The sequence below is a fragment of the Coloeus monedula genome (genome assembly GCF_965178545.1).
Source record: "Coloeus monedula genome assembly, chromosome: 35".
Classification (NCBI taxonomy): Eukaryota; Metazoa; Chordata; class Aves; order Passeriformes; family Corvidae; genus Coloeus; species Coloeus monedula.
This window is the reverse complement of record NC_138815.1, coordinates 1532703-1548819: the sequence shown is the minus strand read 5'-3', so window position 1 is coordinate 1548819 and position 16117 is coordinate 1532703. Positions and strand designations below refer to the sequence as shown.

The 16117-nt window shown below is 54.2% G+C and overlaps 1 protein-coding gene across 1 annotated transcript; it reads right to left on the bottom strand.

Annotated features, from left to right (window-relative positions):
• Nucleotides 1-14883: 14883 nt before the first annotated feature.
• LOC309583993 (olfactory receptor 14J1-like) lies at nt 14884-15819 on the bottom strand (the record flags this gene model as incomplete). Its single annotated transcript, XM_082299881.1, has 1 exon — nt 14884-15819. One exon carries the CDS (start codon nt 15817-15819, stop codon nt 14884-14886), a length of 936 nt encoding a protein of 311 aa, XP_082156007.1.
• Nucleotides 15820-16117: the final 298 nt, after the last annotated feature.

Sequence of the window (16117 nt, the reverse complement as noted above, 5' to 3'; positions counted from 1 at the left end):
AGTGTCGTGAGCACGGCATACCGTTGCTGCGCATCGTAAAAGCCGGAGCTCTATAATTCTGCCGAGGCAGCCCTCGAGCACGGGGATTACCTGGAGCTCTTGGAGGGAATTGCCTGGCAGTCCTCAAGCACAGGCGGCCACTGCTGTGCAGCGGCTCCCTGGAGCTCTTTGAGGAAGTTTGCCGTGGCACCCCTCGAGCACGGACACGCTGCTAAGCAGTGCCGACCGGAGCTCTAAGGAGGGACCCTGCCGCGTGCCCCGAGCACAGGCGAGTAGTGCTCAGCACCGCCCGCACTGGAGCTCTCAGTGCGGACCCACCCGTGAGGTCCTGAGCACGGAAAGCCGTTGCCACGCGACGCCTAAAACCGGAGCTCTGAGAAAGGACCCAAAAGCAGCGTCCTGAGCGCCGAGTGGAGTGCCTGGCCAGGCCCCCACGACGGACCTCTGAGCAAGGACACTGCTCCTGCGACATCATCTAAGTGAGTATCATACTGGTCTGATAATGGGACAAATGCACTCTGCCCATGACAGAGATCTCTATAAGCAACTTAAGCATTTACTAAGCTCTAGTTCAAGACAATTACCTAAACAGGAGCTAAAAAACCTCTTAGAATGGACTCTGATTAATTTCCCAAATGTTGACCGTTCAGCCGTCTTTACAAGAGACTTCTGGGACACAGTTGGGGTTAAGCTCTTTAATAATATCTCCTACCGGGATATGGCCGCCGCGCAGCTGATCCCAGCTTGCAGAGCGCTGGTGGAGCTGTTTGCTGCGAAGGCGCCGCCCGCAGCAGTCACCCCGCCGAGCCCGGCTCCTGCTGCGAGCCCGGCTCCTGCTGCGAGCCCGCCCCTTGCCGCCGCGAGCCTGCAATGGGGCGCGGCCCCCGCCTCTCCGCCGGACCTCGCGGCTCCAGTACCCGCGGTCCGGCTGACTCGCGCCGCCCCCCCCCCCCCCCCCCCCGCGCTCGCGGTCCCGGCACCCGTTGCCCCGGCCCCAGCCACCCCACCGGACCCTACGGCCCCTCCCACCATCCCCGCCCCCGCCCATCCCGCTCGTCCCCGCTGTCCCGGCTCCCGCCCTCGGTTCCAGCGTCTTCGCGGCCCCGCCCCTCGCTTCTATCACCCCGTCCGTCAGCGTCTCCGCGACCCCGCCCCTTGCCCCTGCCCCCACGTGCCCCCCCGCTGCTGCCGTCATTGTTACCCCACCCCCCACTGCTGGCATATTCGTAGCCCCGCCCCCCGGCGATACCCCGGCGGGGGCGGCGGCCACCCCCCTGCTAGCTACGGGTGCTACCGCTCCCCCAGCCGCGCCGGTTATGGCCATGGCTGCCATTATAGCCGGCCCCCCGCAAAGCCAAGCGGCGACCCTTCTTCCAGCCCCCCAGGTCCCCCTTGCCGCCACCGACACGGCGCCGGTGGTAGCTGATAGCCCATCCGCGTCCGTCGCTGCTGCGTCTTCACAGTCTCCTGCCGCTCCCGAACCACCAGTACCGACAGCGCCTGTCACGACCGCGCTGGGGCCCCCGGTGCCCCCGGTACACGTTGCCGCGGGAACTCTGCCCCCTCACCCTACCGTTCAAGCGCACACAGCACGCCCCGAGCTGTCCCCCGGCCCCGCGGCAGCACAGACGCCTATGTCTACTCCCGTCCCTGCCGGCGTCCCTGCGCAATCCCCCGATCCCGGCACACCATCGCTCGCGCTGGAACGCGGAGCGCCCCAGCCCCGCGAGCCACTTGGTGCCGGTGCCGCAGCGTCTGCACGGATGACTGGAGCCCCCTCCGTGCCTGCCGCTGCCCCAGCCCCGTCTCCCGGCACCGCCGCTCCGGCAGCGTCGTTCCTGCCCGCCGCACCACCACCCACCCCAGCCCAGCCTACAAGCTCCCAGCGGCAGCACGCCGTGATCCAGCCGCCGGCCCTCCTGCCTCCCGCCGCCCCGAGACCATCTCCTGCCGACAGAGCAGCTCTGCCGCCGCCGCCCGCCTCCGTGGCCCCAGACCGCACCCTGCTGTATCCACCGCAGCCTCCCGCTTCTCAGCTGCCAAATAGTGCAGTCCCACCGCCACCGGCATCCATGATCGTCCCATCGCCCCCTCCCTCGACCGCGGCCGCAGCCCCAGCCCCTGGTTCTGCAGTCCTGCCATCTCCCGCTCTGCCCGAACCGCCCGCCACACGGACTGCCGCCATCACAGCCTGCCACGTTGCCCTGATGACGCAACCCACGCATGCGCAATTGCTGCAACCCCCGGACCAGCGATATCACTCCGCTCACACTCCTCCAACCGCAGCACTGCTCCCGGGACCAGCCGCACATCTTCCCGCGGCTCCGCCGCCTGCCCCCCTGCCTCCGCCGCCGCATCCCGGAGCCAACCCAAGCAGCACCGAATCACGCCCGCACTCCCTCGAACACCCAGCCGCGCTATCGCCCTCCGCGCTCCTGGCACCGAATGGGACTACTTTGTATCACCAATCGATCGCACTGCCACAGCCAGGCACACAAGCCGTGCAACGAGGAGGGGGAGGGTGGAATATGACACCTGCTTTTATAAATACAGGACAGACTGAGAACTATTTTGCCCCTGCAAATGCCAACACCTTAATCCCAATACAAAACAATTCCGAAAAAGAATTAAGTCTGTTCCCAAACAGGTTCACTGTCCCCCCAGTGTTTGGGACAGACTCCGCAACCCATAGAGAGAAAGCGAGTTCTGAGAGTTTGTCAGCGCTACCTTCTGAATCAAAAAATCCTCCAAAGTGCTCAGATTATGCTCAATTAACAGATTGGCATGAAATAAGACTCCAAATCTATAAAGATGAAAGTCTATTAGCTAAGCCTGTGATAGCTAGCCAACAGCCTAACAGTCCTAAAACGTGGGCTCCCATCCCCACTCTTGAAATTAAAGAACTAAAAAGGGCTGTAAGATACAGTGGCATTTGCTCACTGTATCTTAAACAACTGCTAAAAAGTACCCTAAAAGGAACACATCAAACTTTAAAACGCATTTTAAATCAACAGAAAGGGGGAAAAGCCCAGGCTACACCTCAAAGAAGGTTGAATAAAGCCTTGTATGTTTTTAATTTCTTGAACAGCTCTGCAGAAGAGCCTGATCCCCCCATTTTCAGATATTTCTTGAACAATAAAAAAGCAAAACTGAAAAAACACCCCCCAGTTTTAATTAAGATTCTAGAATCAGGAAAAATAGAAGGACCATACAATCTCATAATGTGGGGAAAGGGATTTGCATGTCTCTCCACAGGTGAAGGAACCAAGTGGATTCCAGCAAAGAAGGTGAAGCTGTACCACGCATCAAAGCCTGCTGTCGGTTCCACTTCAGCCAGTGACCCCGTGAGTGGAAGCCGAGAAGCCGTCACCCAAATGTGAACTAGGCAGAACCACTGAGAGAAGATCGTCTGCCAGAAACGGCTCAAGAAAAGAATGGAGTTCTAGTATTATTTGTGTAGATGCATGTTATTTTTTACCTTTTGTTTTTGTTTTTGCAGTGAAGCTTTACCTGTAAATCAACCAAAGACAAATGTTTGGGTTGCTTTAGCCAAATCTGCAGGCTCCGATACCATCTGTCTGTCTGACACAAGCCCTGACAAACCTTTCTCAACTTATAGAGTGCCTTTCCCAGAAGGTTTTAGTACAGTTACAAAACCTAAGGGACCTAGCTAACCAAATTACAACAGATAACCTGTCTTGGCTAGACAGTTTGTTTAATGGTTGGAGCTTTGCACCTTGGCTAAGGGAACTCTGAAAAATAGGCTTGATTATTCTAGTAGTAATAATTATAGTTTTAGTAGCAGTACCTTGTATACTTCAGTGTGTGCAAAAAATGACGAGTAGGACTGTGTCTAATATCTTAGTTGTTCATCGGAACGGGGGAGATGTTGGGGAAGATGAAACAGGAAAGCCTTATAAATATGATTGCCTGACAAAAGATTTTGGGAATATGAAAACTATAAGCAACATCGAAATGAAAGCCACCTTTGAGATACCAAGTCTTAGTTACTGAACAACTGGAAAACAATGGTATGGCCAACTGAAGGTAATCCCCTCTTGATTGAACAATACCCTCTGCTTGCAGGCAGGTCCAAGGGTCAGAGCAGACCCTACTAGCTCAGCAGAAGGGGTCCAAAGAGTAGTTTTTAGAAGTTAAGATGTAACACTCTATGGTAATATAAGAACTCTCATAGGCTGTATGTAAATGCTATAGGATTTGTATCTTGTATTAGATTGGTTAGTGACAATTAGAATATTCAGTACAGAAGATGATTTATTGTATTGTAACCAGGACTTCAGACACTCTTACTAGACTCGTACTACGCTCTTACTAGACTCTTACTATAGACTCTTACTATAGACTCTTACTAGACTCTCTTACTATAGACTCTTACTATTCTCTCTTTGCTTACCCGCTTACTCTCTTGCTCTCTTGGGCCTGCTCAGAGCTGCCAGCTGCAGCTCTAAGCAGTGCCCCTGTACCCACGCCCTTTGCAATAAACCGCATGTTCCAAGATCTGACTGCAGAGATCTCTCGTCTCCATCCATCCGTCCCGACCGTCCGAACCTGCACCGAACCCCCCCAGACAGAGTACCTACAGGGTCTCATAATCTACAGTTCCAGCTGGTGCCATCTAACACCTTCTTTGAGCTTATAAAGTGGCCACCATCGTGTGCAAACCTGAGAAGAGTCTTTTTGTTTTCTGTACCACCACAACCCATTAATTCTTTCCAGTGTGTCAGAATACATCTTAGAGGACTAGTTTGAGGGATCTCTTTACTCTGGCTGCTTCCCATTACTTTCTCTTACAGCCCTTTCTGCACAGTCCACAGCTCAGGTTAAAATCAACTTAAAGGGCTGTCAATACTGACTGCACATTCTGCACTGGGTTACAAAACAATAATAACATCTGGTACAAAACTCACTTTTGTTATGACTTGGGCAATTTACCAACACAACTCAAACCTAAACTTCCTTTCTGCTTCGGCTGCAATTATAACTTTTGACACAGGATGGTGGTATTACCTGTAAAATGCACCTCAGACAGCAACGCTGTCTCTATCACTTCTTAGGGTCCAGGCCCTTATAGCGTGAACACCGGGTGTTACAGCCGACACCGTCCCCTCATAACCAGATATACACCCCACAATTACAGTAAAAACACAGCACACAGCGTTCACTTTCAAACATTCACCATACACGCTTCATCTTTCTCCGGCCACCTCGTTGTGGCTCCAAACTCTTCTCTTGCTCTGTGCTAAGCACGTCTCAACAAACCCTCACACATCAGTTCACACAGTTAAAACACGCTCCCCACACCATAAACACCCGTGCCCTCTATGGCACAACAACCCTAGCCCCTGCTGACAACCTGTGCTCTCTACGGCACTACAAACAGGGATTTACCTTAACAACTGCTAGCCCCGAATTGGGAGCAAACAAGCTTTCTATGGCACAGCAAACTTAGAACACACCCACAACAGCATAAACAACTGTGCCCTCTACGGCACAACAAACAAGCATTTGCCTTTAAAACTGCTGGCCCCGAATTGCGAGCAAACCAAAACCAAGCCCTCCACGGCACAACAAACGGCAAAATCCCCTCTCCTGACAGGCACTGCCTGAGCCTCCCTGGCCCGGCACCGCAGCTCCACAAGTGGCCTTTAGCCGGCCACTGGACACCAGTGCAGCTTGCAGGCACACTACACAGGCACCAGCTGTGCGTGGGACGTCTCCCTCCGACTGACCAATGGACTTTCATGACCACACGTACGCCTTACAGGTCACTGTTCCACTGCTCCAGGAGTTTCTTTAAACACACCGTATTGTCCGGAGTTTCAGTAGTCAGGAGTCCTTGTCTGTTGCTGGATGGACAATCCGGGCAGCGGAGCCCTCTCTCCAGGAATATCCTGGGGGTGCTCCGAGGGGTCCACCAGCCTGGGCTGGTCTCACAGCCAAACAGAACTTTCTCCTGGCTGGCTCGCCAGAATGATTCGTTAAATCCCGATATCCATGGACAAAAGACCCTCTAACTAATTAAAGTTAGAAAGTGGTGTGTTTATTCAGGCACCGGCGGGCGGCATGGGAGCAGCCTCCTAAAGACATGCCAGCCAAGTACAAGGTTCTCTGTTCTCTATTTATTACTCAAAGTTTTACATCTTCTACATATGTATGACCCCAGCACCTCCCATCCTCAGCTTCATATTAAAATGCGATCATTGGTCTTTCACGCATGCACAATTTCTCTCTTGAATTGGGTCGGTGGTCTCCATTTCGGTCAGTGGTCCTGAAAGATGAAGTCAGGAATGTCTTCCACACGGTGACCTTTTTACCTTCTTGCTGTTGGCAGGCCTTCATGACCTCTTGGCGCAGCCCAAGATCTCCTATTTTTGATTAATTATTAAGAAACCCAGGTGCTGTTCTTGGTTCCATTGGTTTCAATTAGTTTCAATTAGTTTCAATTTGTTTTGATGACAGTTCATTTATTCTGTCTCCTCCTACAAACAAAACTTTAAACAAAATATCATGGCCAATAATACATCCCTTAGCTCTGGCTTAGGAATCTACTAATCATTAACTTACCTTTTGTTTCTCTACTCTATAACTTAATTATAAAAATTTCTTCTAACCCTTAGTTAGAATTTAACCTTCTAGAACCTTGACTTAGTGACACCGCGGGGAATCATGGAATCAAGGAGCCCATTGTGACACTGCAGGCTGCATGGAACCAATGGTCCATTGTTACACTGCGGATTCAAGAAGACCATGGGGACAGCACGGAACCTCATGGAACCATACGTCCATTGGGACACAGCGGGGCCTCATGGACACAACGGAACTATTTTGCAAAGCAGGGCCTCATGGAAGCATGGAGAGCATTGTGACACTAAGGAAACTCATGGAACCAAGGCGACCAGTGGGACACAATGGAACCACATGGAACCAAGGCTCCATGATGACTTTGTAGGGCCTCATGGAGCACAGGATCCATTGTGACACAGCAGGACCTCGTGGAACCAAGGAGCCTTTGTGATACTCCAGATGCGCATGGAAGCCAGGGTGCACTGAGACACAGCTGGACCTTGTTGGAACCAAAGACACCTCTGCAAAAAGCAGGGGAGCTCATACAACCAAGGAGTCCATTGTTACAATAGAAAACCTATGGAACCAAGGGGCCATTGTGACACTGTGGGGCCACATGAAGCCATGGAGCCATTGTGACACAGCGGGGCCCTGTGGAACCAAATATTCATTGTGACACAGCGGGGCTGCTTGAAACCAATTGCGATACTGCGGATCCAAGAGACCACGGGGACACTACGGCGCTTCATGGAACCAAGGGGCTGTTGTGACACGCCAAGGCCTCGTGGAACCAAGGAGAGCATTGTGGCAGAGCAGAACCAAGGAGGCCATTTGGACAGTATGGACCCTAAGGGAACCAAGGCTCCATTGTTGTACAGCAGGGCCTCCTGAAACCAAGGAGCCATTGTGAACCTGTGGGGCATCATGGAGTCAAGGGCACCACTGCTACTGAAATCTGCTGGAGAGAAACCTTCTCACACAGTTTGGAGGATTTGAAAGCAGCTATTCTTTATTACAGCATGGTGGTCACTCGCGTGATCCTTCATGCATTTGAGTGCACTGAGCATGGAGTGGACAGAGTTTATATCAGACACACTGATCACATATTCATTAGCTATCCCCACTTCCTTGGACTTTATTGGACATAGATGTACCCCTTATCACAAGTCCTATCTATTTCTCCAAGGCTGTGCTGTTCTGTCCCACTGTCCTTGATCAGAGTTAATGTTGTTCTGTCCTACTGTCCTTGTCACACTGCTCGCCCCACATGAGGGGTGTCTGCAACCCCCCCCAGCCAATGGGCTTGGGGTGGGCAAGTGTTCCCAAGGGAACAGGGATGGGACAGCTGGGCTGGACTGACCCAAGGGATGTTCCATTCCGTGTCACACCATGATCGGCAAGAAACTGAGAGAAGCAGGAGGTGGAGGGCATTAATTTCTTTTGTAAGACATTTTTCTTTCAAACAGCACCTACACATACACAACCCTCTCCTGCCACAAGGTGGTTGAACATTTTCTGCTGATAGGAGATTTCCTGTGCATTTGTTTTGGTTCTGTTTGTGGCTTTTGCTTTTTGTGGTTGGTTTGTTTGTGGGGTTTTTGTGTGGTTGTGGGTGGGTTTTGCTTTGGTATTTTTGGTTGGGTTTTGGTTTTTTCCCTATTGAACTGCCTTTCTTCTGATACATAAGTATTTTCTTCCATTTCTTGTGGCTTGGTTGGCACCTGATAGCAAGAGAAATTGATCCAACTCAGACCTCTTGCCCAATTATGTTTTGCAGTCACCATTAACGAGATGAGTTTGGTCACAGACTCCCTGCAACTTGGCAGCATCCACAAAGGCATTGAAAGTGCATTTCATCCCATTGCAAAGATAATAGAAATGTTCCCCAGTGGTGGCCAAGGGCTGGCCACTGAGGGATGGCACCAGGGAGTGGCTGCCAAGAGGACTCTGGACCATGGCTGACATTTGACCCTCATTGTTCAGCCCAATTCCCACCCACCCCATGTTCCACTTCTTCAGCCCAGCTCCCACCAACCTGGCTCTGAGGAGACCCCCGCAGAGCCTGGCACAGGCCTGGCTGGAGTCTGGGCACACAACATGCCCTTCTTTGCCCTCCCACAGGGCTTCTGCAATCCCTGCTTTGTCCTGCCAGGGCCTGCAATGGCTGCAGGAGGATTTGCCACATGCCCTTCCCTGCTGAGCCTGACCAGTCTGGGACTCTCCCAACACCTGGATGAGAAGGCCAGTTCTTTCCCATAGGAAGGAGAGCACATAGCCCTGGTGTTTCAGGGGCAGATTAGAGGCAGCAACCAGAGGCCAAGGCCAGCCAGAGCTGTCTGTCCTGGCAGCTTTTGTCTGGGAGAAACCCTTGCATATAGGCAATTTTGGAGGAGAAGTACCAGTTTTGGCCATGGGTGCCTGCACAGGAGGGACGGTTCTTTTCTATAGGAAGGAAAGCCCAGAGCCCCAGTGTGTGAAGGCAGGTGAGAGCCAGCTCTCAGGAAGCCAAGGGCAGCCAGACTTGTTGGTACTGGCAGCTTTTGTCTGGGAGCAATCCCTGGATATAGGGAATTTTGGAGGCAGAATCTCATTTCAGCCATGGGCACCTGGATGAGAAGAACTGTTCTTTTCCCTTTGAAGGAAAGCCCAGAGCCCCAGGGTTTCAGGGGCACATGAAAGAGACCCTTGACATGCCAAGGTCAGTTGGAGCAGTCAGGCCAAGCCAACCACACCTGTTACCTGTTCCCTCGGATCCACGGGGCCCCACAGTGTCACAATGTTGGTGTCATATTGGGTCCTTGGTTCCATGAGGCCCTGCTGTGTCACACTGGCCCCTTGTTTCCATGGGGCCCCACAGTGTCCCAGTGGTTCCCTCTTGCTTCCATGGGGCCTTGCAGTGTCACAGGGGTCTCCTTGGTACCACAGTATCACAATGGACTCTTGGTTCCATGGGGATTCACAATGTCAGAAGGTTCCTTGGTTCCACAAGGTCCTGCAGAGCCCCTTGATTCAAGGAGGCCTTGAAGTGTCATAATGGTCTTCAGAATTCCATGAGGCCCCGCAATATCACAATGGACTTTTGATTCCATGCGTCCCCACACCGTTACATGAATCATTATTTCCATGGGGCCTTGTAGTGTCACAATGGACTCCTTGGTTCCATGGGGCTGCAAAGTGTCACAATGGCCCCTTGGTTCCATGGGGCCTGTGGTGTCACAACAGTCTCCGTGATTCCATAAGGCCCTGCAGTGTCACAGTCGACCATTGGTTCCATGAGACCCCACAGTGTCACAAGGGCCCCTTGGTTCCATTGAGCCCCACAGGATCACTATGGCGACGTTGGTTCCACAAGGCCCTGAAGTGCCACAAGGGTCCTTTGGTTTCACAAGGCCTCAAAGTGTCAAAATGACCCTTTGGTTTCATGAGGCACCACTGTGCCACAATGGACCCTTGGTCCCATGGAACCCGATAATGTCACAATGGTCCCCTTGATTCCATGAGGCCCTGCCGTGCTATAATGGCCCCTTGGTTATAGGAAGCTCTGCAGTGTCACAATGGCCCCATGGCTCCAGTGGGTCCCAAAGTGTCATCATGGTCTCCATTGTTCCATGAAGCCCTGCAATGTCACTGTGGTCCCCTTGGTTCCACAGGGCCCCACAGGGTCACAATGGACCCTTGGTTCCATGAGGTTCCTCAGTCACAAGGGTCTCCTTCGAGCTGCAGAGTCACAATGGCCCATTGGCTCCATGTGGCCACTCTGTGTCACAGTGGCTCATGGTTCCATGAGTGTTCATACTGTCAACAACCATCTCCTTGGTTCCACAGTGCCACCATGGATCCTTGGATCTGCACTATGACAATGGACCCTTCATTCCATGCAGCCCTGTTGTGTCACAATGTTCTCCTTGGTTCCACAAGGCCCTGCAGTATCACAATGGACCCTTGGTTCCACGAGGCCTTTGTCTGTCACAATGTACTTTTGCTTCCATGAAGTTTCTCAGTGTCACAGTGGCCCCTTGGCTCCATGTGGCCCCATTGTGTCACAATGGCTCCTACTTGCATGAGGCAACAAAGTGCCAAAATGGCCCCTTGCTTTCATGAGGTTCCATGTCGTCACAGTTTACCCTGGGGTTCGGTGAGGCCTTGATGTCACCAAATCTCCAAAATATCAGCATAAGACTCCTTAACACTGATTTGGTGTTAAAGAGAGCATCATTTATTCAGGCCTGAGCTCCAGCAGGGGATAACTCCTAACCTCACGTGGACACGTGACTCTACAAGTGTGTTGCTCACATACAGTCGCTACATGCGTATTACAATTCACCCATTTCCTTAAAACCCACCCCAAGTTCCCAGATTCAGTCCTTGTTTTTTCTAGCACTGCGCCCTTGAGCCAGGTGTCTTCTTCTTCTCGTCCAACCGTACCTGCTGGGAAAGCAGCCTCTGCATGCCTTGTTCCTCTGCTAAAAGTTCACAGACACGGTAAAAATGGAATGAACCCTTTTGGTATCAAGCGCAAGGCTTTGTGTGCCAAGGCAGAGGCAGGCAGGAGGCAGAGCTGCCAGCAAAGGAAGGGGCCAGCCAGGTGGGGCAGCCGGGGGGATGAGGACAGCCTGCAGGGACAGAGGCGCAGGGCAGGGACAGCGTGGCACAGCCTGGGCTGGAGAGGGCAGAGGGATGGGCAGCAGCTGCAAGGCCCTGACAGAGCCAACTTGTGCAGCACTTGGGCCACGGCTGCTGGCCCTGGCCCTGAGGCCAGCAGGAGACAAGGGACCCTTGCAGCCCTGGGGCCTCAGGGCCTCCTTGTCCCTGCTCAGCAGCCTGGCAGGGGCCACCCCATGGTGCTGCCCTTGGCACTGCCCATCCCCACATCCCAGTGCCCCGGCAAGAGCCCTGAGCACTGAGGGAGGGACAGGATCTGCCTTGCCAGGGGCTGGGGCTCAGGCCTTGGCCCTTTGCATTCCTGAAACACATCCAGCTTTGCTCAGCATCAGAGACACCTTTCCCTTGCTTGTCCCCCTCTTGTCATCACTGCCTGCAGTGTTCTGCTCTGACTGGAACCTGGGGACACTTTCTCAGTCCTGTCCCTCAGTGGGAGTGGAGGAAGCTCAGATTTGCACGAGGCTGCTCTGAGTGCCAGGGGTTGGATGAGGGAAATGGTGGGGTGGGGGTAGGGACAAAGTGTGATTGATTGTCAGCCATAAAGGGCCTTGATGTTCAGATCTATTCCGACTGCATTAGGAGGAGCCAGGATCAATATCAGCTGGAGATCCCCGATATCAGTGTATAAAAGGAAGAAGGTAAACAGGGCACAGAAGAGAAATCATTTCTCCTTGTATTGTTACCACAGTACATTCTCTTTGAATAGACTTCTGAAATCTGTCTAATTAACCACAAAAGAATTGAAGGCAGAAATGATTCCCAGGGGCTTGTCCTGTTAGGGTGTTTTGAATTGTTAATGTATAAACAGGAAAAGAATAAACTGTGGAAAAAGATACCATTTCATTAATTTTTTAATATAATATGTTCACTTTGAAAACACTTCCGGAATCGCTCTAATTAACCACAAATGATTCCGGGGGCCTGTCCTGTTAGGGTGTTTTGAATGTTAATGGTCCTTTGGCACTGAATTCCTGACCTGAAGAGCTGAAGGCTGAAGAAGCCTCTGCAGAAGTAAAATTCAGCAGCAACCTCAGCCCCTGTAATCCAGGAGGAAGCAGCTGGTGACTGCTGAGCCACTCAGATGCTCACAGGTGTCTCTGGGAGCAGATGGGATCCATCCTAGGGGGATGAGGGAGCTGCTGGATGAGCTCCCCAAGCTGCTCTCCATCCTTTACCATCAGCCCTGGCTCACCGGGGAGCTCCCAGAGGACTGGAGGTGCCAATGTGAGCCCATCCACAAGAAGGGCTGGAAGGAGGATCTGGGCAACTCCAGGCCTGTCAGCCTGACCTCGGTGCCGGGCAAGGTTATGGAACAGATCACCCTGAGTGCTATCCCATGGCATCTGCAGGGTGGCCGTGGGATCAGACCCAGCCAGCGTGGATTTCAGTGTCTTCATTGATGATCTGGATGAGGGCATTGAGTCCACCACCAGCAAATCTGCAGATGACACCAAGCTGGGTGCGAGTGTGGATCTGCTGGAGGGTAGGAGGGCTCTGCACAGGGACCTGCACAGGCTGGATCCAGGGCCCAAATCCAACCATGGGAGCTTCAACAAGACCAAGTGCCAGGTCCTGCACTTTGGCCACAACAACCCCTGCAGCGCTACAGGCTGGGGACAGAGTGGCTGGACAGCGGCCAGGCAGAAAGGGACCTGGGGGCACTGATGGACAGCAGGCTGGACATGAGCCAGCAGTGTGCCCACGTGGCCAAGAAGGCCATTGGCTCCTGGCCTGGATCAGGAATGGAGTGGCCAGCAGGACCAGGGCAGGGATTCTTCCCCTGGACTGGGCGCTGGTGAGGCTGCACCTCGAGTGCTGTGTCCAGTTCTGGGCCCCCAATTTAGGAAGGGCACTGAGGGGCTGGAGCGTGTCCAGAGAAGGGCAACAAGGCTGGTGAGGGGTCTGGAGCACAAGTGCTGTGAGGAGCGGCTGAGGGAGCTGGGGTTGTTTATCCTGGAGAAGAGGAGGCTCAGGGGAGACAAGGAGGTGTCAGGGCACGGCTTGGGCTTGATGATGTCCAAGGTGTTTTCCAGCCTGGTTGATTCTGGGATTCTCTGAAACCCCCCTTGAAGGAGCTGCAGGATGAGCCCTGGGCCTCCTCTTCAGAAGGTCCAGCAGCCCCTGTCCCTCAGCTTCTCCACACGGGCCCCAAAGCCCATCCTGTCAGTCCTGCAGAGCCTCTCCAGCTCCTCCTCCCTGCCCCACAACAGGGAGCCCCACAGCCAGACACAGCAGCCCAGATGTGCCCCCCTGGCCTGTGGTGCCTCTGGCAAGGGAACAGCTCGAGGCATTGCAGGGCCCTGCAGACAATTCCTGCAGCACTTGTAGGATGATCCTGCTCCCCAAGGGACGTTCCCATGGTGCCGAGGCAGCAACTGAAATGGGGAGTGGGGCCAGAGAGGAAAGGGCAAACAGGGCTGGGCTGTTTGCAGGGGAGGGGACAGGGATGGGCAAGAGCAAGAAATGTGGATCAGGAAAGAGGAAAGAAAGCAAAGGTGAAGCAGAGGAAAGGCTCAGGGCTGTTTGGGGGTGGCTGCCAGGCAGCCCTGGCTCTGAGCAACAACGTCTGCAGTGGGACAGGAAACTCAGAGCTGATGGGAACAAACTTTGTGGCTGACTTGAGAGGCCCCGACAAAGCTGAGAGGTTTCCCTGCCGTCCCCCAGCCCTTGCTGGCCCCCAGGGGCTGATGGCATTTGTGCTCACTCAGGTTCATCTCCCCACAGCAACAGCGTGGGGTGCTCACGCCTGGGCTGTGCAGTGCAAACAGGGGCTCCTGAGCCAGTCCTGCTGTGTGTGTGCCTGCAAGGATCCAGCCCCTCTGGGAGCTGAGCAGAGGCCAGGGCCGCAGAGGGGGGATGTTGCTGGCAGCTGCATGAGGCCGCTCTGGGACGCTGCCCTGGGGTGTCCAGCGCAGGGGGGATGGATCAGGCCCTGCTCTGCTGCTCCTTCCCGGCTCCCCCAGGGACCCTGCAGAGCACCAGCCCTGCTGGTTGCCCCCACCCTGCCCACGGCCACCCTGGGGCTGCTCACGGGGGTTTTCTCTGCTGAGCACTGGCCTGGGCGTGCTCTTGAGAGAGCCCGGGCAAGGAGCCTGGAGCCTCCAGGCCCTGCCCTGAGGCGTCAGCGCTGCCCCAGCAGTGCCCATGGCCTGTCCCTGCTGCAGCCCCGGCACTGCCAGCCCAGGGCTGGGAGCGAGCCCCAGAGCACTCAGGCCCTGCAGCAACACGAGGGGCAGGAGGGCAGCGGGGCAGTGGCACGGGAGCAGCACTGGCAGCACCAAGGGCTGCTGCTCCTGGCCACAGCTGCTGTGCCCCCCTGAGCTGCCCCCAGCTCTGCACACAGACATTGCTGCTGCAACTCCACACAAGGCAACTAAAGGGGCATCTCTGCTGGAAACTTTGCTGGCAGATCCTTGAGTTCATTTAAAGGCACCGAGAGCACAGCTCCTCATTGACACAGGCTGGGGCCACAGCCAAGGTGGAGAGAAACAAAAGGAGAAATGGAAGAAATATTGCCCTTGCTTTGTGGAAAACAATAAATAAGTGAAGACAGAAAAAATAACCCCAGAACCAAACCAACAAGAACTATCAATGATGAGTTTTATTACAAGTGATTTGCAAAAATTGGCCAGCAGTTTAATGTTTCTTAAATCGTCCAGCCATCAATGTCCACACTGCAGCCTTGAGCTCCTGGTATCTCAGGCTGTAGATGAGGGGGTTCAGGGCTGGAGGCAGCACCGAGTACAGAAGTGACAGGGCCAGATCCAGGGAGGGGGAGGAGATGGAGGGGGGCTTCAGGTAGGCAAATGCTTCAGTGCTGAGGAACAGGGAGAGCACGGCCAGGTGAGGGAGGCACGTGGAAAAGGCTTTTTGCCTTTGTCCCTGCTCCGAGGGGATCCTCAGCACGGCCCTGAAGATCTGCACATAGGAGAAAACCATGAACACAAAACAGCCAAAATACAGAAGAGCACTCAGCACAATAAGCAGAAGCTCCCTGAGGTTGGAGTGTGAGCAGGAGAGCTTGAGGATGTGTGGGATTTCACAGAAGAACTGGCCCAGGGCATTGCCCTGGCACAGGGGCAGGGAAAATGTATTGGCCATGTGCAGCAGAGCATTGAGAAAGGCACTGCCCCAGGCAGCTGCTGCCATGTGGGCACAAGCTCTGCTGCCCAGGAGGGTCCTGTAGTGCAGGGGTTTGCAGATGGACAAGTAGCGGTCGTAGCACATGAAGGTGAGGAGACAATACTCTGCTGAGATGAAGAACAGAAAGCAAAAGAGCTGAGCAGCACATGCTGAGTAGGAGATGTGGCTGGTGCCCCAGAGGGAATTGTGCATGGCTTTGGGGACAGTGGTGCAGATGGAGCCCAGGTCGGTGAGGGCCAGGCTGAGCAGGAAGAAGAACATGGGGCTGTGCAGGTGCTGGCCGCAGGCTACGGCGCTGATGATGAGGCCGTTGCCCAGGAGGGCAGCCAGGGAGATGCCCAGGAAGAGGCAGAAGTGCAGGAGCTGCAGCTGCCGCGTGTCTGCCAATGGCAGCAGGAGGAAGTGGCTGATGGAGCTGCTGTTGGACATTTGCTGCCTCTGGCCATGGGCATCTGTGAAAAAGTAATCATGGAATAGTTGGCTTTGCAGAGGACTTTCAATATCCCAGCCCAGCTTGGTGGCACTTTCCCCCCACTGCCTGCCCAGGGCTCTGCTGCCTGGGGCTGTCCCTGCCAGCAGCTGCTCCCTGTGCCCAGGCCTGGGCCCTGCCAGTGCTGCCAGAGCCCAGCCCGGCCCTGGGGGCTCAGCTCTGCCCTGCAGACCCCTCCCAGCCCAGGCCACTGCCCAGGGGCAGCTCTGGCTCTGCAGGCTCTGATGGCAAAGTCAG